General features: G+C 41.4%; 1 protein-coding gene across 1 annotated transcript in view; it reads right to left on the bottom strand.

Annotated features, from left to right (window-relative positions):
• UBE2E3 (ubiquitin conjugating enzyme E2 E3) overlaps positions 1-26249 on the bottom strand; it is a 286958-nt gene that overhangs the window by 40635 nt on the left and 220074 nt on the right. Inside the window, exon 5 of the mRNA XM_053698520.1 lies at positions 17712-17859. Coding sequence (XP_053554495.1) covers positions 17712-17859 — 148 coding nt within the window. The remainder of the gene's footprint in view (positions 1-17711; positions 17860-26249) is intronic.

Raw genomic sequence — 26249 nt, 5'->3', positions numbered from 1 at the left:
CAAGGCGGACAGGATGACATGTCCACTAGATCTGCATACCAAGTCCTGCGTGGCCATGCAGGCGCTATTAGAATCACTGATGCTCTCTCCTGTTTGATTTTGGCAATCAATCGAGGAAGCAGCGGAAAGGGTGGAAACACATAAGCCATCCCGAAGTTCCAAGGTGCTGTCAAAGCATCTATCAGAACCGCTCCCGGATCCCTGGATCTGGACCCGTAGCGAGGAAGTTTGGCGTTCTGGCGAGACGCCATGAGATCTATCTCTGGTTTGCCCCAACGTCGAAGTATTTGGGCAAAGACCTCCGGATGAAGTTCCCACTCCCCCGGATGAAAAGTCTGGCGACTCAAGAAATCCGCCTCCCAGTTCTCCACTCCCGGGATGTGGATTGCTGACAGGTGGCAAGAGTGAGACTCTGCCCAGCGAATTATCTTTGATACTTCCACCATTGCTAGGGAGCTTCTTGTCCCTCCCTGATGGTTGATGTAAGCTACAGTCGTGATGTTGTCCGACTGAAACCTGATGAACCCCCGAGTTGTTAATTGGGGCCAAGCTAGAAGGGCATTGAGAACTGCTCTCAATTCCAGAATGTTTATTGGAAGGAGACTCTCCTCCTGATTCCATAGTCCCTGAGCCTTCAGAGAATTCCAGACAGCGCCCCAACCTAGTAGGCTGGCGTCTGTTGTTACAATTGTCCAGTCTGGCCTGCTGAATGGCATCCCCCTGGACAGGTGTGGCCGATGAAGCCACCATAGAAGAGAATTTCTGGTCTCTTGATTCAGATTCAGAGTAGGGGACAAATCTGAGTAATCCCCATTCCACTGACTTAGCATGCCTAATTGCAGAGGTCTGAGGTGTAGGCGTGCAAAAGGTACTATGTCCATTGCCGCTACCATTAAGCCGATCACCTCCATGCATTGAGCTACTGACGGGTGTTGAATGGAATGAAGGACACGGCATGCATTTTGAAGCTTTGTTAACCTGTCCTCTGTCAGGTAAATCTTCATTTCTACAGAATCTATAAGAGTCCCCAAGAATGGAACTCTTGTGAGAGGAAAAAGAGAACTCTTCTTTTCGTTCACTTTCCATCCATGCGACCTTAGAAATGCCAGAACTAACTCTGTATGAGACTTGGCAGTTTGAAAGCTTGAAGCTTGTATTAGAATGTCGTCTAGGTATGGAGCTACCGAAATCCCTCGCGGTCTTAGTACCGCCAGAAGGGCACCCAGAACCTTTGTGAAGATTCTTGGAGCCGTAGCCAATCCGAATGGAAGAGCTACAAACTGGTAGTGCCTGTCTAAGAAGGCAAACCTTAGATACCGGTGATGATCTTTGTGGATCGGTATGTGAAGGTAAGCATCCTTTAAATCCACTGTGGTCATGTACTGACCCTCTTGGATCATGGGTAAGATTGTCCGAATAGTTTCCATTTTGAACGATGGAACTCTTAGGAATTTGTTTAGAATCTTTAAATCTAAGATTGGCCTGAAAGTTCCCTCTTTTTTGGGAACCACAAACAGGTTTGAGTAGAACCCTTGTCCTTGTTCCGACCGCGGAACCGGATGGATCACTCCCATTATTAACAGATCTTGTACGCAGCGTAGAAACGCTTCTTTCTTTATCTGGTTTGTTGACAACCTTGACAGATGAAATCTCCCTCTTGGGGGAGATAATTTGAAGTCTAGAAGGTATCCCTGAGATATGATCTCTAGTGCCCAGGGATCCTGAACATCTCTTGCCCAGGCCTGGGCGAAGAGAGAGAGTCTGCCCCCCACTAGATCCGGTCCCGGATCGGGGGCTCTCGGTTCATGCTGTCTTTGGGGCAGCAGCAGGTTTCCTGGCCTGCTTGCTCTTGTTCCAGGACTGGTTAGGCTTCCAGCCTTGCCTGTAACGAGCAACAGCTCCTTCCTGTTTTGGTGCAGTGGAGGTTGATGCTGCTCCTGTTTTGAAGTTCCGAAAGGGACGAAAATTAGACTGTCTAGCCTTAGCTTTGGCTTTGTCTTGAGGTAGGGCGTGGCCCTTACCTCCTGTAATGTCAGCGATAATCTCTTTCAAACCGGGCCCAAATAAAGACTGCCCCTTGAAAGGTATATTAAGTAATTTTGACTTAGAAGTAACATCAGCTGACCAGGATTTTAGCCACAGCGCCCTACGTGCCTGTATGGCGAATCCTGAGTTCTTAGCCGTAAGTTTGGTTAAATGTACTACGGCCTCCGAAATGAAGGAATTAGCTAGTTTAAGGACTCTAAGCCTGTCCGTAATGTCGTCTAGCGTAGATGAACTAAGGTTCTCTTCAAGCGACTCAATCCAAAATGCTGACGCAGCCGTAATCGGCGCGATACATGCAAGGGGTTGTAAAATAAAACCTTGTTGAACAAACATTTTCTTAAGGTAACCCTCTAATTTTTTATCCATTGGATCTGAGAAAGCACAGCTATCCTCCACCGGGATAGTGGTACGCTTAGCTAAAGTAGAAACTGCTCCCTCCACCTTGGGGACCGTTTGCCATAAGTCCCGAGTGGTGGCGTCTATTGGAAACATCTTTCTAAATATTGGAGGGGGTGAGAACGGCACACCGGGTCTATCCCACTCCTTAGTAACAATTTCAGTTAGTCTCTTAGGTATAGGAAAAACGTCAGTACTCGCCGGTACCGCAAAGTATTTATCCAACCTACACAGTTTCTCTGGTATTGCAACGGTGTTACAATCGTTGAGAGCTGCTAAGACCTCCCCTAGTAATACACGGAGGTTCTCCAATTTAAATTTAAAATTTGAAATATCTGAGTCCAATCTGTTTGGATCAGAACCGTCACCCACAGAATGAAGCTCTCCGTCCTCATGCTCTGCGAGCTGTGACGCAGTATCAGACATGGCCCTAGCATTGTCAGCGCACTCTGTTCTCACCCCAGAGTGATCACGCTTGCCTCTTAGTTCTGGTAATTTAGACAAAACTTCAGTCATAACAGTAGCCATATCTTGTAATGTTATCTGTAATGGCCGCCCAGATGTACTAGGCGCCAAAATATCACGCACCTCCCGGGCGGGAGATGCAGGTACTGCCGCGTGAGGCGAGTTAGTCGGCATAACTCTCCCCTCGCTGTTTGGTGAAATTTGTTCACATTGTACAGATTGACTTTTATTTAAAGTAGCATCAATACAGTTAGTACATAAATTTCTATTGGGCTCCACCTTGGCATTGGAACAAATGACACAGATATCTTCCTCTGAGTCAGACATGTTTAACACACTAGCAAAAAACTTACAACTTGGTTATAATCTTTTTTTAGCAAAAAACGTACTGTGCCTCAAAGAGGTACTAACGATTAAGTGACAGTTGAAATAATGAACTGAAAAACAGTTATAGCATCAAACTTTAAAACAACAAAACTTTTAGCAAAGGTTTGTTCCCATTAGTAAAATAATAATAATTAAATTTGACATAAAAAATACAAAGCAACGTTTTTATTCACAGTCACTATAAGAATTCTCACAGCTCTGCTGAGAGAATTTACCTCCCTTCAAAGAAGTTTGAAGACCCCTGAGATCTATCAGAGATGAACCGGATCATGCAGGAAATATAAAAGTAACTGACTGGTATTTTTTGATGCGTAGCAAAGAGCGCCAAAAACGGCCCCTCCCTCTCCCACACAGCAGTGAAGAGAAACGAAACTGTCACAATTAAAGCAAAAAAACTGCCAAGTGGAAAATAATGCCCAAATATTTATTCACACAGTACCTCAGCAATGTAAACGATTCTACATTCCAGCAAAAACGTTTAACATGATAAATAGTTATTAAAAAGGATTAGTGACCTTTAACAGAGTAGTTCCGGTGAAATACCATCCCCAGAATACTGAAGTGTATACATACATGTCATTTTAACGGTATGGCAGGATTTTCTCATCAATTCCATTCAGAAAATAAAAACTGCTACATACCTCAATGCAGATTCATCTGCCCGCTGTCCCCTGATCTGAAGCCTTTACCTCCCTCAGATGGCCGAGAACAGCAATATGATCTTAACTACTCCGGTTAAAATCATAGTAAAAAACTCTGACAGATTCTTCCTCAAACTCTGCCAGAGAAGTAATAACACGCTCCGGTGCTATTTTAAAATAACAAACTTTTGATTGAAGTCATAAAAACTAAGTATAATCACCATAGTCCTCTCACACATCCTATCTAGTCGTTGGGTGCAAGAGAATGACTGGGACTGACGTAGAGGGGAGGAGCTATATGCAGCTCTGCTGGGTGAATCCTCTTGCATTTCCTGTTGGGGAGGAGTTATATCCCAGAAGTAATGATGACCCGTGGACTGATCACACATAACAGAAGAAACAATGAATATCAGGAAGATTAGCAATCTTTCTGTGAAAAAGAACAGAAAGAGCAGAGATTTGTCCTTTCAAGGAACTTGCGGACAAACCTTTATCTAAACCATCCTGAAGAAACTGTAAAATTCTTGGAATTCTAAAAGAATGCCAAGAAAAATGATGAGAAAGACACCAAGAAATATAAGTCTTCCAGACTCTATAATATATCTCTCTGGATACAGATTTACGAGCCTGTAACATAGTATTAATCACAGAGTCAGAGAAACCTCTTTGACTAAGAATCAAGCGTTCAATCTCCATACCTTTAAATTTAAGGATTTGAGATCCTGATGGGAAAAAGGACCTTGCGACAGAAGGTCTGGTCGTAGCGGAAGAGTCCACGGATGGCAAGAGGCCATCCGGACAAGATCCGCATACCAAAACCTGTGAGGCCATGCCGGAGCTACCAGCAGAACAAACTAGCATTCCTTCAGAATCTTGGAGATTACTCTTGGAAGAAGAACTAGAGGCGGAAAGATATAAGCAGGATACTTCCAAGGAAGTGATAATGCATCCACTGCTTCCGCCTGAGGATCCCGGGATCTGGACAGATACCTGGCAAGTTTCTTGTTTAGATGAGACGCCATCAGATCTATTTCTGGAAGCTCCCATATTTGAACAATCTGAAGAAATACCTCTGGGTGAAGAGACCATTCGCCCGGATGCAACGTTTGGCGACTGAGATAATCCGCTTCCCAATTGTCTATACCTGGGATATGAACCGCAGAGATTAGACAGGAGCTGGATTCCGCCCAAACCAGAATTCGAGATACTTCTTTCATAGCCAGAGGACTGTGAGTCCCTCCTTGATGATTGATGTATGCCACAGTTGTGACATTGTCTGTCTGAAAACAAATGAACGATTCTCTCTTCAGAAGAGGCCAAGACTGAAGAGCTCTGAAAATTGCACGGAGTTCCAAAATATTGATCGGTAATCTCACCTCCTGAGATTCCCAAACTCCTTGTGCCGTCAGAGATCCCCACACAGCTCCCCAACCTGTGAGACTTGCATCTGTTGAAATTACAGTCCAGGTCGGAAGCACAAAAGAAGCCCCCTGAATTAAACGATGGTGATCTGTCCACCACGTTAGAGAGTGTCGTACAATCGGTTTTAAAGATATTAATTGAGATATCTTTGTGTAATCCCTGCACCATTGATTCAGCATACAGAGCTGAAGAGGTCGCATGTGAAAACGAGCAAAGGGGATCGCGTCCGATGCAGCAGTCATAAGACCTAGAATTTCCATGCATAAGGTTACCGAAGGGAATGATTGTGACTGAAGGTTTCGACAAGCTGAAATCAATTTTAGACGTCTCTTGTCTGTTAAAGACAGAGTCATGGACACTGAATCTATCTGGAAACCCAGAAAAGTTACCCTTGTCTGAGGAATCAATGAACTTTTTGGTAAATTGATCCTCCAACCATGATCTTGAAGAAACAACACAAGTCGATTCGTATGAGATTCTGCTAAATGTAAAGACTGAGCAAGTACCAAGATATCGTCCAAATAAGGAAATACCACAATACCCTGTTCTCTGATTACAGACAGAAGGGCACCGAGAACCTTTGTAAAAATTCTTGGAGCTGTAGCTAGGCCAAACGGCAGAGCCACAAACTGGTAATGCTTGTCCAGAAAAGAGAATCTCAGGAACTGATAATGATCTGGATGAATCGGAATATGCAGATAAGCATCCTGTAAATCTATTGTGGACATATAATGCCCTTGCTGAACAAAAGGCAAGATAGTCCTTACAGTTACCATTTTGAACGTTGGTATCCTTACATAACGATTCAATATTTTTAGATCCAGAACTGGTCTGAAGGAATTCTCCTTCTTTGGTACAATGAAGAGATTTGAATAAAACCCCATCCCCTGTTTTAGAACTGGAACTGGCATAATTACTCCAGCCAACTCTAGATCTGAAACACAATTCAGAAATGCTTGAGCTTTCACTGGATTTACTGGGACACGGGAAAGAAAAAATCTCTTTGCAGGAGGCCTCATCTTGAAACCAATTCTGTACCCTTCTGAAACAATGTTCTGAATCCAAAGATTGTGAACAGAATTGATCCAAATTTCTTTGAAAAAACATAACCTGCCCCCTACCAGCTGAGCTGGAATGAGGGCCGCACCTTCATGTGGACTTAGAAGCAGGCTTTGCCTTTCTAGAAGGCTTGGATTTATTCCAGACTGGAGATGGTTTCCAAACTGAAACTGCTCCTGAGGATGAAGGATCAGGCTTTTGTTCTTTGTTGAAACGAACGAAAACGATTATTAGCCCTGTTTTTACCCTTAGATTTTTTATCCTGTGGTAAAAAAGTTCCTTTCCCACCAGTAACAGTTGAGATAATGGAATCCAACTGAGAACCAAATAATTTGTTACCCTGGAAAGAAATGGAAAGTAGAGTTGATTTAGAAGCCATATCAGCATTCCAAGTTTTAAGCCATAAAGCTCTTCTAGCTAAAATAGCTAGAGACATAAACCTGACATCAACTCTGATAATATCAAAAATGGCATCACAGATAAAATTATTAGCATGCTGAAGAAGAAGAATAATATTATGAGAATCATGATCTGTTACTTGTTGTGCTAAAGTCTCCAACCAAAAAGTTGAAGCTGCAGCAACATCAGCCAAAGATATAGCAGGTCTAAGAAGATTACCTGAACACAGATAAGCTTTTCTTAGAAAGGATTCAATTTTCCTATCTAAAGGATCTTTAAACAAAGTACCATCTGACGTAGGAATAGTAGTACGTTTAGCAAGGGTAGAAATAGCCCCATCAACTTTAGGGATTTTGTCCCAAAATTCTAATCTGTCAGACGGCACAGGATATAATTGCTTAAAACGTTTAGAAGGAGTAAATGAATTACCCAATTTATCCCATTCTCTGGAAATTACTTCAGAAATAGCATTAGGAACAGGAAAAACTTCTGGAATAACCACAGGAGATTTAAACACCTTATCTAAACGTTTAGAATTAGTATCAAGAGGACCAGAATCCTCTATTTCTAAAGCAATTAGTACTTCTTTAAGTAAAGAACGAATAAATTCCATTTTAAATAAATATGAAGATTTATCAGCATCAATCTCTGAGACAGAATCCTCTGAACCAGAAGAGTCATCAGAATCAGAATGATGATGTTCATTTAAAAATTCATCTGTAGAGAGAGAAGTTTTAAAAGATTTTTTATGTTTACTAGAAGGAGAAATAACAGACATAGCCTTCTTGATGGATTCAGAAACAAAATCTCTTATGTTATCAGGAACATTCTGCACCTTAGATGTTGAGGGAACTGCAACAGGCAATGGTATATTACTAAAGGAAATATTATCTGCTTTAACAAGTTTGTCATGACAATTAATACAAACAACAGCCGGAGGAATAGCTACCAAAAGTTTACAGCAGATACACTTAGCTTTGGTAGTTCCAGCACTAGACAGCGATTTTCCTGAAGTATCTTCTGACTCAGATGCAACGTGAGACATCTTGCAATATGTAAGAGAAAAAACAACATATAAAGCAAAATTGATCAAATTCCTTAAATGACAGTTTCAGGAATGGGAAAAATGCCAATAAACAAGCTTCTAGTAACCAGAAGCAAAGAAAAAATGAGACTGAAATAATGTGGAGACAAAAGCGACGCCTATATTTTTTTGGCGCCAAATAATACGCCCACATTGTTTGGCGCCTAAATGCTTTTTGGCGCCAAAAATGACGCCACATCCGGAACGCCGACATTTTTGGCGCAAAAGGACGTCAAAAAATGACGCAACTTCCGGCGACACGTATGACGCCGGAAACAGAAAAGATTTTTTGCGCCAAAAAAGTCCGCGCCAAGAATGACGCAATAAAATGAAGCATTTTCAGCCCCCGCGAGCCTAACAGCCCACAGGGAAAAAAAGTCAAATTTTTAAGGTAAGAAAAAATGATTGATTCAAACGCATTATCCCAAATATGAAACTGACTGTCTGAAAATAAGGAATGTTGAACATTCTGAGTCAAGGCAAATAAATGTTTGAATACATATATTTAGAACTTTATAAATAAAGTGCCCAACCATAGCTTAGAGTGTCACAGAAAATAAGATTTACTTACCCCAGGACACTCATCTACATGTTTGTAGAAAGCCAAACCAGTACTGAAACGAAAATCAGCAGAGGTAATGGTATATAAATAAGAGTATATCGTCGATCTGAAAAGGGAGGTAAGAGATGAATCTCTACGACCGATAACAGAGAACCTATGAAATAGACCCCGTAGAAGGAGATCACTGCATTCAAATAGGCAATACTCTCCTCACATCCCTCTGACATTCACTGCACGCTGAGAGGAAAACCGGGCTCCAACTTGCTGCGGAGCGCATATCAACGTAGAATCTAGCACAAACTTACTTCACCACCTCCATAGGAGGCAAAGTTTGTAAAACTGAATTGTGGGTGTGGTGAGGGGTGTATTTATAGGCATTTTGAGGTTTGGGAAACTTTGCCCCTCCTGGTAGGAATGTATATCCCATACGTCACTAGCTCATGGACTCTTGCTAATTACATGAAAGAAATATGAAGACCAGCCCTATTTCCTGTTGAGTCAGTAGAATGCAAATGCCCGATTTTTCTCAAAAGGGGATTACCGGGACACTCCTTCCCCAATATTTTTTTCAGAATTAAATTATATTAATTTGTTTTAAATACAAATGTCAGATTGATGTTATATAGGCACCCTACAACCCATTGTCATCCAGTAAACACACCTTTAAATGGTAGCTTTCCAGCCCCAGCTGCTGTTATTTATTGTTGCCATCATTAATATATTTTATTGTACTATTTTTATTTATAAACATGTTCTGCGAACTTTGTGACAACAATCAAATAAAACTTATTTTAAAATGTCTTGAATTACAGTTCATAATCCCAGAAGCAGAACTTTTTTTCACTTTCTGCGATGAGATTTTTTTGTAGTAAAAAAACATAATTTATGCTTACCTGATAAATTCCTTTCTTCTGTTGTGTGATCAGTCCACGGGTCATCATTACTTCTGGGATATAACTCCTCCCCAACAGGAAATGCAAGAGGATTCACCCAGCAGAGCTGCATATAGCTCCTCCCCTCTACGTCAGTCCCAGTCATTCGACCAAGAATCAACGAGAAAGGAGTAACCAAGGGTGAAGTGGTGACTGGAGTATAATTTAAAAGATATTTACCTGCCTTAAAACAGGGCGGGCCGTGGACTGATCACACAACAGAAGAAAGGAATTTATCAGGTAAGCATAAATTATGTTTTCTTCTGTTATGTGTGATCAGTCCACGGGTCATCATTACTTCTGGGATACCAATACCAAAGCAAAAGTACACGGATGACGGGAGGGATAGGCAGGCTCATTATATAGAAGGAACCACTGCCTGAAGAACCTTTCTCCCAAAAATAGCCTCCGAAGAAGCAAAAGTGTCAAATTTGTAAAATTTGGAAAAAGTATGAAGCGAAGACCAAGTTGCAGCCTTGCAAATCTGTTCAACAGAGGCCTCATTCTTAAAGGCCCAAGTGGAAGCCACAGCTCTAGTGGAGTGAGCTGTAATTCTTTCAGGAGGCTGCTGACCAGCAGTCTCATAGGCTAAACGTATTATGCTACGAAGCCAAAAAGAGAGAGAGGTAGCAGAAGCTTTTTGACCTCTCCTCTGTCCAGAATAAACGACAAACAGGGAAGAAGTTTGGCGAAAATCTTTAGTTGCCTGCAAGTAGAACTTGAGGGCACGAACTACATCCAGATTGTGTAGAAGACGTTCCTTCTTTGAAGAAGGATTTGGACACAAGGATGGAACAACAATCTCTTGATTGATATTCCTGTTAGTGACCACCTTAGGTAAGAACCCAGGTTTAGTACGCAGAACTACCTTGTCTGAGTGAAAAATCAGATAAGGAGAATCACAATGTAAGGCTGATAACTCAGAGACTCTTCGAGCCGAGGAAATAGCCATTAAAAACAGAACTTTCCAAGATAACAATTTTATATCAATGGAATGAAGGGGTTCAAAAGGAACACCCTGTAAAACGTTAAGAACTAAGTTTAAACTCCATGGCGGAGCAACAGCTTTAAACACAGGCTTGATCCTAGCTAAAGCCTGACAAAAAGCCTGGACGTCTGGATTTTCTGACAGACGCCTGTGTAACAAGATGGACAGAGCTGAAATCTGTCCCTTTAATGAACTAGCTGATAAACCCTTTTCTAACCCTTCTTGTAGAAAAGACAATATCCTAGAGATCCTAACCTTACTCCAGGAGTAATGTTTGGATTCGCACCAGTATAGGTATTTACGCCATATTTTATGGTAAATCTTTCTGGTAACAGGCTTCCTAGCCTGTATCAGGGTATCAATAACCGACTCAGAAAAACCACGTTTTGATAAAATCAAACGTTCAATTTCCAAGCAGTCAGCTTCAGAGAAGTTAGATTTTGATGTTTGAATGGACCCTGTATCAGAAGGTCCTGTCTTAGAGGTAGAGACCAAGGCGGACAGGATGACATGTCCACTAGATCTGCATACCAAGTCCTGCGTGGCCATGCAGGCGCTATTAGAATCACTGATGCTCTCTCCTGTTTGATTTTGGCAATCAATCGAGGAAGCAGCGGAAAGGGTGGAAACACATAAGCCATCCCGAAGTTCCAAGGTGCTGTCAAAGCATCTATCAGAACCGCTCCCGGATCCCTGGATCTGGACCCGTAGCGAGGAAGTTTGGCGTTCTGGCGAGACGCCATGAGATCTATCTCTGGTTTGCCCCAACGTCGAAGTATTTGGGCAAAGACCTCCGGATGAAGTTCCCACTCCCCCGGATGAAAAGTCTGGCGACTCAAGAAATCCGCCTCCCAGTTCTCCACTCCCGGGATGTGGATTGCTGACAGGTGGCAAGAGTGAGACTCTGCCCAGCGAATTATCTTTGATACTTCCACCATTGCTAGGGAGCTTCTTGTCCCTCCCTGATGGTTGATGTAAGCTACAGTCGTGATGTTGTCCGACTGAAACCTGATGAACCCCCGAGTTGTTAATTGGGGCCAAGCTAGAAGGGCATTGAGAACTGCTCTCAATTCCAGAATGTTTATTGGAAGGAGACTCTCCTCCTGATTCCATAGTCCCTGAGCCTTCAGAGAATTCCAGACAGCGCCCCAACCTAGTAGGCTGGCGTCTGTTGTTACAATTGTCCAGTCTGGCCTGCTGAATGGCATCCCCCTGGACAGGTGTGGCCGATGAAGCCACCATAGAAGAGAATTTCTGGTCTCTTGATTCAGATTCAGAGTAGGGGACAAATCTGAGTAATCCCCATTCCACTGACTTAGCATGCCTAATTGCAGAGGTCTGAGGTGTAGGCGTGCAAAAGGTACTATGTCCATTGCCGCTACCATTAAGCCGATCACCTCCATGCATTGAGCTACTGACGGGTGTTGAATGGAATGAAGGACACGGCATGCATTTTGAAGCTTTGTTAACCTGTCCTCTGTCAGGTAAATCTTCATTTCTACAGAATCTATAAGAGTCCCCAAGAATGGAACTCTTGTGAGAGGAAAAAGAGAACTCTTCTTTTCGTTTACTTTCCATCCATGCGACCTTAGAAATGCCAGAACTAACTCTGTATGAGACTTGGCAGTTTGAAAGCTTGAAGCTTGTATTAGAATGTCGTCTAGGTATGGAGCTACCGAAATCCCTCGCGGTCTTAGTACCGCCAGAAGGGCACCCAGAACCTTTGTGAAGATTCTTGGAGCCGTAGCCAATCCGAATGGAAGAGCTACAAACTGGTAGTGCCTGTCTAAGAAGGCAAACCTTAGATACCGGTGATGATCTTTGTGGATCGGTATGTGAAGGTAAGCATCCTTTAAATCCACTGTGGTCATGTACTGACCCTCTTGGATCATGGGTAAGATTGTCCGAATAGTTTCCATTTTGAACGATGGAACTCTTAGGAATTTGTTTAGAATCTTTAAATCTAAGATTGGCCTGAAAGTTCCCTCTTTTTTGGGAACCACAAACAGGTTTGAGTAGAACCCTTGTCCTTGTTCCGACCGCGGAACCGGATGGATCACTCCCATTATTAACAGATCTTGTACGCAGCGTAGAAACGCTTCTTTCTTTATCTGGTTTGTTGACAACCTTGACAGATGAAATCTCCCTCTTGGGGGAGATAATTTGAAGTCTAGAAGGTATCCCTGAGATATGATCTCTAGTGCCCAGGGATCCTGAACATCTCTTGCCCAGGCCTGGGCGAAGAGAGAGAGTCTGCCCCCCACTAGATCCGGTCCCGGATCGGGGGCTCTCGGTTCATGCTGTCTTTGGGGCAGCAGCAGGTTTCCTGGCCTGCTTGCTCTTGTTCCAGGACTGGTTAGGCTTCCAGCCTTGCCTGTAACGAGCAACAGCTCCTTCCTGTTTTGGTGCAGTGGAGGTTGATGCTGCTCCTGTTTTGAAGTTCCGAAAGGGACGAAAATTAGACTGTCTAGCCTTAGCTTTGGCTTTGTCTTGAGGTAGGGCGTGGCCCTTACCTCCTGTAATGTCAGCGATAATCTCTTTCAAACCGGGCCCAAATAAAGACTGCCCCTTGAAAGGTATATTAAGTAATTTGGACTTAGAAGTAACATCAGCTGACCAGGATTTTAGCCACAGCGCCCTACGTGCCTGTATGGCGAATCCTGAGTTCTTAGCCGTAAGTTTGGTTAAATGTACTACGGCCTCCGAAATGAAGGAATTAGCTAGTTTAAGGACTCTAAGCCTGTCCGTAATGTCGTCTAGCGTAGATGAACTAAGGTTCTCTTCAAGCGACTCAATCCAAAATGCTGACGCAGCCGTAATCGGCGCGATACATGCAAGGGGTTGTAAAATAAAACCTTGTTGAACAAACATTTTCTTAAGGTAACCCTCTAATTTTTTATCCATTGGATCTGAGAAAGCACAGCTATCCTCCACCGGGATAGTGGTACGCTTAGCTAAAGTAGAAACTGCTCCCTCCACCTTGGGGACCGTTTGCCATAAGTCCCGAGTGGTGGCGTCTATTGGAAACATCTTTCTAAATATTGGAGGGGGTGAGAACGGCACACCGGGTCTATCCCACTCCTTAGTAACAATTTCAGTTAGTCTCTTAGGTATAGGAAAAACGTCAGTACTCGCCGGTACCGCAAAGTATTTATCCAACCTACACAGTTTCTCTGGTATTGCAACGGTGTTACAATCGTTGAGAGCTGCTAAGACCTCCCCTAGTAATACACGGAGGTTCTCCAATTTAAATTTAAAATTTGAAATATCTGAGTCCAATCTGTTTGGATCAGAACCGTCACCCACAGAATGAAGCTCTCCGTCCTCATGCTCTGCGAGCTGTGACGCAGTATCAGACATGGCCCTAGCATTGTCAGCGCACTCTGTTCTCACCCCAGAGTGATCACGCTTGCCTCTTAGTTCTGGTAATTTAGACAAAACTTCAGTCATAACAGTAGCCATATCTTGTAATGTTATCTGTAATGGCCGCCCAGATGTACTAGGCGCCAAAATATCACGCACCTCCCGGGCGGGAGATGCAGGTACTGCCGCGTGAGGCGAGTTAGTCGGCATAACTCTCCCCTCGCTGTTTGGTGAAATTTGTTCACATTGTACAGATTGACTTTTATTTAAAGTAGCATCAATACAGTTAGTACATAAATTTCTATTGGGCTCCACCTTGGCATTGGAACAAATGACACAGATATCTTCCTCTGAGTCAGACATGTTTAACACACTAGCAAAAAACTTACAACTTGGTTATAATCTTTTTTTAGCAAAAAACGTACTGTGCCTCAAAGAGGTACTAACGATTAAATGACAGTTGAAATAATGAACTGAAAAACAGTTATAGCATCAAACTTTAAAACAACAAAACTTTTAGCAAAGGTTTGTTCCCATTAGTAAAATAATAATAATTAAATTTGACATAAAAAATACAAAGCAACGTTTTTATTCACAGTCACTATAAGAATTCTCACAGCTCTGCTGAGAGAATTTACCTCCCTTCAAAGAAGTTTGAAGACCCCTGAGATCTATCAGAGATGAACCGGATCATGCAGGAAATATAAAAGTAACTGACTGGTATTTTTTGATGCGTAGCAAAGAGCGCCAAAAACGGCCCCTCCCTCTCCCACACAGCAGTGAAGAGAAACGAAACTGTCACAATTAAAGCAAAAAAACTGCCAAGTGGAAAATAATGCCCAAATATTTATTCACACAGTACCTCAGCAATGTAAACGATTCTACATTCCAGCAAAAACGTTTAACATGATAAATAGTTATTAAAAAGGATTAGTGACCTTTAACAGAGTAGTTCCGGTGAAATACCATCCCCAGAATACTGAAGTGTATACATACATGTCATTTTAACGGTATGGCAGGATTTTCTCATCAATTCCATTCAGAAAATAAAAACTGCTACATACCTCAATGCAGATTCATCTGCCCGCTGTCCCCTGATCTGAAGCCTTTACCTCCCTCAGATGGCCGAAAACAGCAATATGATCTTAACTACTCCGGTTAAAATCATAGTAAAAAACTCTGACAGATTCTTCCTCAAACTCTGCCAGAGAAGTAATAACACGCTCCGGTGCTATTTTAAAATAACAAACTTTTGATTGAAGTCATAAAAACTAAGTATAATCACCATAGTCCTCTCACACATCCTATCTAGTCGTTGGGTGCAAGAGAATGACTGGGACTGACGTAGAGGGGAGGAGCTATATGCAGCTCTGCTGGGTGAATCCTCTTGCATTTCCTGTTGGGGAGGAGTTATATCCCAGAAGTAATGATGACCCGTGGACTGATCACACATAACAGAAGAAAATGTCTGCAGGTCATTTTGAAATAAAATTCATTTTTGAATTGTGTGTGTATATATATATATATATATATATATATATAAACACACCCCCTGCATATCAATATCACCCTGGTATCTTCATACATACCCCCCCCTGCATATCAATATCACCCTGGTATCTTCATACATACCCCCCCTGCATATCAATATCACCATGGTCTCTTCATGCATAACCCCCCCCCCTGCATATCATATCACCCTGGTCTCTTTATGCATACCCCTGTGATTACTGTGTGACCATATCAGAGCCTTCAAATGAATGTGAAAGTGTACAAATGCAATAAATAAACAAAACCATTGTTGTCACATTTTATAAACACTTAAATGCCCTCTCCCAAAAAAAAAATGAAACCATTGATCCAGTTGTTGTTTACACTTTCTGGAAGGAAAACCCCAGGTAAATGATCCTAAATATTTAAAAGCACCTGTTATATGTATTTACGGTCAATAAATGTGCAAACATCAGTTCCCTGACAAATGCCCCTGCTCGATGCTGGCTGTCTCTTGGTTTAACAAGCCTGACAACCTCAACTCCTCCTGCTAACGCAACACGCGTTAGGAGCTGCTGAAGTCCTCATCACCTGAACGTCCTCTGCACGCAGTACATGTGATATGTGACACCGAGAAGTGCCTCCCTTTCATCCCCAGCCTGAGCCTCTTAACATATATTATATTAACTACGTGGGTAGAGAGTATGCTTTAAATAAATGGTATTCTGAATCCTCTAACACTCCCTGCTCTCCTCCTCTCTCCGGCACTGTAGGAGGGACACAGAGTGCTCAGTTCCCTCATCTGCTTTATTTGTTGGGAAGTTTAGAAGCCTGTCCTGTCTTTGGGCTGCACTCACAAGTCCGGAGGGGGATCCCTCTGGTCTGAGGATGGTGGCGCCCCTGAATCCATTTCCCCCCGACAGATCCCTCCTAACCGGCAGCCCTAAAACTGGCTTCAGTTGCAACAAGATGGTACTGCAGGCTGTGAGCCTCTTAACATATTATTAACTACGTGCATGCCTGCCCCAGTGCCAACTCAGTAAATACACGCACGATTCAATCAACACTAATAAATAATAATACAGAATTAGTGCACTCACTGCTCAAGTCAACACCAAGCACCTACACGATAATAGGGAACGGAGTTTCAAACAGCTGCAGTAATAGAAAAGCTAGTACACTTACCTCGCAGTCGCAGACAGTTACAGAGTTTTGGCGGGTAAAAGTAACATTAATATTGCATCTAAAATGTATCAATTTCAGGAGCAGAGCAGCCATTAGCCAATAATTGCAAAGTACTGCACTGAAAATGTGCCGGTTGTCAATTTGAAAGCACTGCACTGGCCAGAAAAAAAAAAAAAAATCCTGTTGAAGAAAATTCTATGCTTAACGGACCTGGCCGTTCTTTTTCTGCAGGCAGGCTCCAGTTTCTGCGATAAGATCGCAGATCGCACTATGTTCTGCCTTGAAGTTCATAATTATAAAGAAACTATCTTAAATCATTAGTTTGTATTGTGCTTGGTAAACTGTCATATGATACTAAAAAATGAAGAATCAGTAATTGGTATTCTTTAAGTATTTGAAAAAAGTATCGGTACTTGTACTCGGTCTTAAGAAAATGGTATTGGTGCAACCCTATTATTTTTGTTAGGTACTGAAATGCTAATTTTGGCTGGGGAGGCTCAATAAGGACAACCAGCTATTTCACAAGCAAAATCTCTCTCTCTCTCATCCCCCCCCCCCCCCCCCCCCCCCACTGGGAGATATTAATTGGTGCTATTGTCTTTTCTAGAAAAAAGGTTGCCACTCATATTTTCAGTCTAAGTGGGGATACAAAAGGCAAAATTAGCTATTTTAAATAACAAAAAAAGGTCTACAATAGACTAGAAGCTATTAAAAAGGGAGACAATTTTGCAGTACAATGTCACTTGAAGTGCCGTCAGTTGGCCATCCCTGCTGTATAGTATAATTCCAGAAACCCCCACCTTAAAAAGCACATAGAAGACAAACAACTCAAAACAGAGGGGATATTTAATTAAAGAAAAAGACGAGGACATTTATTTTTACCTGAACTTGTATAATTTGGTTGTAATAATCTTCAGGAACATTTCAGCAAAAATTGAATCTGGCAGAAAAAAAATACCACTTTGCCTATTACATGTGCTACAAACTGCAGGATACTTACTGTTAAATCTGCTCGCACCTCTCCTTCTGCCTGCAATCAAGGAACCCTATTCAGATATTTCTGAGATTTGCCTAAGGCATTATGATCCTAACAGATAAACATATAGAAAACCAAACTTGCCTATTTTTTCAGATATGCTGAGTGAATCTGTTTCCATTGCATATTTTCAACATATTAAACAGCAAAATAATTCAGCTTCACATATAAACAAGATAAACAACATTCACAGAAGGATAATGAATAAAAACCAAACAAAAAAAACACACAAAAAAATTGGCTTTAAATTCTTACCAGGATTGCAATCTGTCAAGAGAGAACAAATAGATAGCAAAACCTTCGATATAGTCAATGCTGGGCTCCAGTTGTCTTTAAGAATATCCAGGCAGATTACTCCTTGGTTATTGATATTACAGTGATAGATTCTGGTGCGGAAAGTAACCTTAGATAAAAGGAAAACAATAAAAATGACTTATAGTATGTTTTGTGTTTATACATAAACCAGCAGCAGAATGAAAAAACATAATTTATGTAAGAACTTACCTGATAAATTTCTTTCTTTCATATTAGCTAGAGTCCATGAGTGACGTATGGGATATATATATATATATATATATATATATATACATTCCTACCAGGAGGTGCAAAGTTTCCCAAACCTTAAAATGCCTATAAATACACCCCTCACCACACCCACAATTCAGTTTAACGAATAGCCAAGAAGTGGGGTGATAAGAAAAGAGCGAAAGCATAAAAAAAAACATAATTTATGCTTACCTGATAAATTTATTTCTCTTGTAGTGTATCCAGTCCACGGATCATCCATTACTTATGGAATATATTCTCCTTCCCAACAGGAAGCTGCAAGAGTCCACCCACAGCAAAGCTGCTATATAGCTCCTCCCCTAACTGCCATATTCAGTCATTCGACCGAAAACATGCAGAGAAAGGAAAAACCATAGGGTGCAGTGGTGACTGTAGTTCAAATGAAAAAATTACCTGCCTTAAAGTGACAGGGCGGGCCGTGGACTGGATACACTACAAGAGAAATAAATTTATCAGGTAAGCATAAATTATGTTTTCTCTTGTTAAGTGTATCCAGTCCACGGATCATCCATTACTTATGGAATACCAATACCAAAGCTAAAGTACAGGGATGATGGGAGGGACAAGGCAGGTACTTAAACGGAAGTTACCACTGCCTGTAAAAAACCCTTTCTGCCAAAAATAGCCTCCGAAGAAGCAAGGTATCAAATTTGTTAAATTTGAAAAGTATGAAGCGCAGACCAAGACTCCGTCTTGTAAATCTGTTCAACAGAAGCCACATTTAAAAAAGGCCCAAGTGAAAACCACAGCTCTAGTAGAATGAGCTGTAATCCCTTCAGGAGGCTGCTGTCCAGCAGTCTCATAAGCTAAATGAATTATGCTTTTTAACCAAAAAGACAGAGAGGCTGCTGAAGTCTTTTGACCTCTCCTCTGTCCAGAATAGACAACAAACAAGGTGAACGTTTGATGAAAACTGTAGTAGCTTGTAAGTAAAACTTTAAAGCACAAACCACGTCCAATATTGTGTAATAGACGTTCCTTCTTTGAGGAAGGATTAGGATACAAGCATGGAACAACTATCTCTTGAGTGATGTACTTGTTAGATACCACCTTAGGAAAAAACCCAGGTTGGTACGCAGGACTACCTTATCCGTATGAAGGACCAGATAAGGAGAATCACATTGCAACACAGATAACTTGGAGACTCTACGAGTCGAGGAATTAGCTACCCAAAAGGAACTTTCCAAGATAAAGATTGATATCTATGGAACAAAAAAGGTTCAAACGGAACTTCTTGAAGAACCTTAAGAATCAGGTTTAAGCTCCATGGCGGAGCAACAGTTTTAAACACAGGCTTGGATCTAACCAAAGCCTGACCAAATGCCTGAACGTCTAGAATACCTGCCAGACGCTTGTGCAAAAAAATAGACAGAGTAAAAATCTGTCCCCTTTTAAGGAATTAGCTGACAACCCTTTTCTCAAAAACATCTTGGAGAAAAGATAATATCCTGGGAATCCAGACTTTACTCCATGAGTAACCCTTGGATTCATAACAATCAGATATTTACACCATATCTATGTTCAATTTTCCTAGAGACAGGCTTTCATGTCTGTATTAAGGTATCAATGACTGACTCGGAGAAGCCATGCTTTGATAACATCAAGCGTTCAGTCTCCAGGCAGTCCATCTCAGATTGATTCTATTTAGATGGTTGAAAGGACCCTGAGGTAGAGGGACCTGTCTCTGAAGCAGAGACCGTGATGGAAAGGATGACATGTCCACCAGATCTGCATACCAGGTCCTGCGTGGCTACGCAGGCGCTGTCAAAAACACCAAAGCCCTCTCCTGCTTGGTCTTGACCTCCGGAGGAAATCCCACTCCCCCGGAAGAAAAGTCTGACGACTTAGAAAATCCACCTCCCAGTTCTCAACACCTGGGATATGGATAGCTGATAGACAAGAGTGAGTCTCTGTCCAGTGAATTATTGTAAGACTTCTAACATCGCTAGGGAACTTCTGTTCCCCCTTGATGGCTGATGTAAGCCACAGTCGTGTATATTGTCCGACTGAGTATGATGTACCTCAGAGTTGCTAACTGAGGCCAAGTCTGAAGAGCATGGAATATCACTCCCAGTTCCAGAATATTTATTAGAAGGAGGGTCTCCTCCTAAGTCCACTATCCCTGAGCCTTCAGGGAGTTCCAGACTGCATCCCAACCTAAAAGGCTGGCATCTATTGTAACAAGTGTCCCATCTGACCTGCGGAAGGTCATACCCTTGGACAGATGGACCCGACATAGTCACCAGAGAAGAGAATCTCTGGTCTCTTGGTCCAGGTTTAACAGGGGGACAAATCTGTGTAATCCCCGTTCCTCTGACTGAGCATGCATAGTTGCAGCGGTCTGAAATGTAGACGTGCAAACGGTACTATGTCCCTTGCCGCTACCATTAAGCCGATTTCATTCATGTACTGAGCCACCGAAGGGCGCGGATGGGATGAAAAAAACACGGCAGAAATTTAGAAACTTTGACAACCTGGACTCCGTCAGGTAAATTTTCATTTCTACAGAATCTATCAGAGTCCCTAGGAGGGAAACCCTTGAGATTGGGGATAGAGAACTCTTTCCTTGTTCACTTTCCACCCATGTGATCTCAGAAATGCCAGTACTACGTCCGTATGAGACTGGGCAATTTGGATGTTTGATGCCTGTATCAGGATGTCGTCTAAATAAGGGGCCACTTCTATGCCCCGCGGTCTAAGGACCGCCAAAGCGACCCCATAACCTCCATAAAGATTCTTGGGGCTGTAGATATCCCAAAGGAAAGAGCTACAAACTGGTAATGCCTGTCTAGAAAGGCAAACCTGAAAAACGATGGTGATCTTTATGCATCACAATGTGAGGATAAGCATCCTTCAAATCCATTGTAGTCCTCTATTGACTCTCCTGGATCATAGTTAAGATGGTACGAATAGTTTCCATCTTAAATGACGGAATTCTGAGGAATTTGTTTAAGATCTTTAGATCCAAAATAGGTCTGAAGGTTCCCTCTCCTTGGGAACCACAAACAGATTTGAGTAAAAACTCTGTCCCTGTTCCTCTCTTGGAACTGGATGGATCTCATACACAATGTAAGAATGCCTCCTTCTTTATCTGGTTTGCAGATAATTGTGAAAGGCGAAATCTCCCCTTTTTTTGGGGGGGAATCTTTGAAATCCAGAAGATATCTCTGGGATATAAATTCCAATGCCTAGGGATCCTGGGCATCTCTTGCCCACGCCTGGGCAAAGAATGAAAGTCTGCCCCCTATAGGATCCGTTACCGGATAGGGGTCCGTTCCTTCATGCTGCCTTAGAGGCAGCAGCAGGCTCCTTGGCCTGCTTATCTTTGTTCCAGGTCCGATTGTCTCCAGACCGCCTTGGACTGAGCAAAACTTTCCTCTTGTTTTGCCTTAGAGGAAGAGGATGCCACACCTGCCCTGAAGTTTTTAAAAGGTACGAAAATTAGACTTTTTTTTTTTTTTTTTTTTTTTGCCCTTGATTTAGACCTATCCTGAGGAAGGGCATGACCTTTTCCTCCAGTGATATAAGCAATAATCTCCTTCAAACCAGGCCCGAATAGGGTCTGCCCCTTGAAGGGAAGTTAAGTAGCTTATTTATTAAAGTCACGACAGCTGACCATGATATAAGCCATAGCGCTCTGCGCGCCAGTATAGTAAAAAACAGAATTCTTAGTCGTTAGTCTAGTCAAATGAACAAGGCATCAGAAAACAAAGGAATTGGCTAGCATAAGCTTGTCAAATATATTCATCCAATGGAGTCGCTTAACTGTAAAGCCTCATCAAGAGACTCAACCCAGAACGCCGCAGCAGCAGTGACAGAAGCAATGTATGCAAGGGGCTGCAGGATAAAACCCTGTTGAATAAACATTTTTTATCCATTGGATCTAAAAAGCACAACTGTCCTCGTCAGAGGTAGTGGTACGCTTAGCTAGAGTAGAAACTCTTCTCTCCACCTTAGGAACTGTCTGCCAGAAGTCCCGTGTGGTGGTAACTATTAGAAAACATTCTTCTAAAAAATAAGAGGGGAAGAGAACGGCACACCTGGTCTATCCCATTCCTTATTAAAAAATTTTTTAGTAAACCTCTTTAGGTATTGGAAAAACATCAGTACACACCGGCACTGCATATTATTTATCCAGTCTACACAATTTCTCTGGCCCTGCGATTGTACACATTCATTCAGAGCAGCCAAAGCCTCCCTGAGCAACAAGTGGAGGTTCTCAAGCATAAATTTTAAATGTAGAAATATCAGAATCAGGTTAAATCATCTTCCCTGAGTCAAAAAAAAAAAAAAAAAAAAAAATCACCCACAGACTAAGCATATTGTGAGGTAGTATCATACATGGTTCTTAAAGCGTCTGTATGCTCTGTATCTACCCCCAGAGCTAACTGCTTTCCTTTAATTTCAGGTAGTCTGACTAATACTGCTGCCAGAATATTATTCACCACCTTTGCCATGTCTTGTAAAATAAACGCTATGGGCGCCCTTGATGTACTTGGCGCCATTTGAGCGTGAGTCCCTGAAGCGGGAGTCGAAGGGTCTGACACGTGGGGAGAGTTAGTCGGCATAACTTTCCCCTCGACAGAATCCCCTGGTAAAGAAACGCTATGGGTGCCCTTGATGTACTTGGCGCCATTTGAGCGTGAGTCCCTAAAGCGGGAGTCAAAAGGTCTGACACGTGGGGAGAGTTAGTCGGCATAACTACCCCCACGACAGAATCCTCTGGTGATAATGTTTTTAAAGACAAAAAATGATCTTTATTGTTTAACATGAAATCAGTACATCTGTTACACATTCTAAGATGGGGTTCCACCATGGCTTTAAAACATAATGAACACAGAGCTTCCTCTATGTCAGACATGTTAGAACAGACTAATAATGAGACTAGTAAGCTTGGAAAACACTTTAAATCAAGTTAACAAGCAAATATATAAAACGTTACTGTGCCTTTAAGAGAAACAAATTTTGCCAAAATTTGAAATAACAGTGAAAAAAGGCAGTTAAACTAACAAAATTTTTACAGTGTATGTAACAAGTTAGCAGAGCATTGCACCCACTTGCAAATGGATGATTAACCCCTTAATACAAAAAACAGATTAACAAAACGAAAAATATGTTTTAAACAGTCATAACAGCTCCTACTTTTGAAGCCCTTTTGAGCCCTTCAGAGATGTCCTATAGCATGCAGGGGACTGCTGAGGGAAGCTGGATGTCACTGTTTGTAATTTTAACTGCAATAACTGTAACTTTTATACTATAACAGTGGAAAGCCTCAGGAAACTGTTTCTATGCAAAATTTAAGCCAGCCATGTGGAAAAAACTTAGGCCCCAATAAGTTATATCACCAAACATATGTTAAAAAACGATTAAACATGCCAGCAAACGTTTTAAAACACATTTTTACAAGAGTATGTATCTCTATTAATAAGCCTGATACCAGTCGCTATCGCTGCATTTAAGGCTTTACTTACATTACTTCGGTATCAGCAGTATTTTCTTAGTCAATTCCATTCCTAGAAAAATATTTTACTGCACATACCTTATCTGCAGGAAAACCTGCACGCCATTCCCCCTCTGAAGTACCTCACTCCTCAGAATGTGTGAGAACAGCAAATGGATCTTAGTTACGTCTGCTAAGATCATAGAAAAACGCAGGCAGATTCTTCTTCCAAATACTGCCTGAGATAAACAGCACACTCCGGTGCCATTTAAAAATAACAAACTTTTGATTGAAGAATAAACTAAGTAGAAAGCACCACAGACTCTCACAACCTCCTATCTATGTTGAGGCTTGCAAGAGAATGACTGAATATGGCAGTTAGGGGAGCTATATAGCAGCTTTGCTGTGGGTGGACTCTTGCAGCTTCCTGTTGGGAAGGAGAATATATTCCATAAGTAATGGATGATCCGTGGACTGGATACACTTAACAAGAGAAATAAGGAATTGGAATAATTGTGCTTTATACAAAAAAATCATAACCACCACAAAAAAAGGGTGGGCCTCATGGACTCTTGCTAATATGAAAGAAATGAATTTATCAGGTAAGTTCTTACATAAATTATGTTTTCTTTCATGTAATTAGCAAGAGTCCATGAGCTAGTGACGTATGGGATATAAATACCCAAGATGTGGAATTTCCACGCAAGAGTCACTAGAGGGGGAGGGATAAAATAAAGACAGCCAATTCCGCTGAAAAATTAATCCACTACCCAAAACAAAAGTTTCAATTTTAATAATGAAAAAAACTGAAATTATAAGCAGAAGAATCAAAACTGAAACAGCTGCCTGAAGTACTATTCTACCAAAAAACTGCTTCTAAAGAAGAGAAAATATCAAAATGGTAGAATTTAGTAAAAGTATGCAAAGAAGACCAAGTCATTGCTTTGCAAATTTTATCAACAGAAGCTTCATTCTTAAAAAGCCCAGGAAGTAGAAACTGACCTAGTAGAATGAGCCGTAATCCTCTGAGACGGGGAATAATCCGATTCCAAATAAGCATGATGAAACAAAAGCTTAACCAAGATGCCAAAGAAAAGGCAGAAGCCTTCTGATCTTCCTAAAACCAGAAAAGATAACAAATAGACTAGAAGTCTATCTGAAATCTGAGTAGCTTCAACATAATATTTCAAAACTCTTACCACATCCTAAAGAATGTAAGAATCTTATCAAAGAATTCTTAGGATTAGGACACAAGGAAAAGACAATAATTCCTCCACTAATGTTGTTAGAATTCACAACTTAGGTGAAAATTGAAATGAGGACAGCAAAAAAACACCTTATCCTGATGAAAAATCAGAACAAGGAGATTCACAAGAAAGAACAGATAATTCAAAACTGTTCTAGCTGAAGAGATGTCCAAAAAGAACAATACTTTCCATGAAAGTAATGAATGTCCAGAGCAAGCATATGCTCAAAATAGATAAGCCTGAAAAACCTTCAGAACCCAAATAAAACTCCAAGGAGGAGAAATTGGCTTAATGATAGGTTTGATACGAATCAAAACCTGAAAAAAATGATGAATATCAGGAAGTAACACTGCCTTATCCTGATGAAAAATCAGAAAAGGATATTCACAAAAAAGAGCAGATAACTCAAAAACTCTTTTAGTAGAAGAAATAACCAAAAGGAACAATACTTTTCCAAGAAAGTAATTTAACGTTCAGAAAATGCATAGTTTCAAACGGAGGAGCCTGTAAAAGCCCTCAGCACCAAATTGAGACTCCAAAGAGGAGAGATTGAATTAATGACAGGCTTGATATGGACCAAAACCTGTACAATACAATGAATATCAGGATGATTAGCAATCTTTCTGTGAAAAAAGAACAGAAAGAGTAGAGATTTGTCCTAACAAAGAATTGAAGACAAAACCTTATCCAAACCAACCTGAAAAAATAATAAAATTCTATGAATTTTAAAAGAATGCCAAGAAAAGTAGGTCTTCCAGACTCAATATAAATCTTTCTAGAGACAGATTTATGAGCCTGAAACATAGTATTAAACAATGAGTCAGAAAAACCTCTATGACTAAAAACCAAGCGTTCAATCTCCATCCCTTCAAATGTAATGATTTGAGATCCTGATGGAAAAAAATGGCCTTGAGAAAGAAAAGGTCTGGTTTAAACGGAGGTGTCCAACGTTGGCAACTGGCCATCCGAATGAGATTCGTATACCAAAACCTGAGAGGCCATGCTGGAGCTACCAGCATAACAAACAAATACTCCAGAAGAATTCTGGAAAAAGAACTAGAGGCGGAAAGAAATAGGCCAAAAGATAATTCCAAAGAAATGTCAATGTATACATTACTTCTGCCTGAACATTCCCGGACCTTAATAGGCCCCTGGGAAGTTCTTTATTCAGATGAGATGAAAAAACATATCTGGGTAAGACCATTCTCCCGGAGGAAAAGCTGGATTAACAGAGATAATCCGCTTCCTAAATATCTATACCTGGGAAAACCCCCCCCACAGAATTTAGATAGGAGCTGGATTTAGCCCAAGCTAAAATCCGAGACACTTCTGTCACAACCTAAGGACTGAAAGACCTACTCTGATGATTGACATACACCATAGTAGTGATATTGTTTGAAAAACATTAAACGACTCTTCTTCAAAAAGAAACTAACTGAAAAATTCTGAGAAAACACGGAGTTCTAAAATATCAAATGGTAATCTCGCCTCCTGAGATTTCCAAACCCCTTGTGCTGACAGAGATCCTCAGACAGCCTC

The sequence above is a fragment of the Bombina bombina genome, chromosome 1, assembly GCF_027579735.1.
Source record: "Bombina bombina isolate aBomBom1 chromosome 1, aBomBom1.pri, whole genome shotgun sequence".
Classification (NCBI taxonomy): domain Eukaryota; kingdom Metazoa; phylum Chordata; class Amphibia; order Anura; family Bombinatoridae; genus Bombina; species Bombina bombina.
This window is presented reverse-complemented; position numbering and strand designations above follow the sequence as displayed.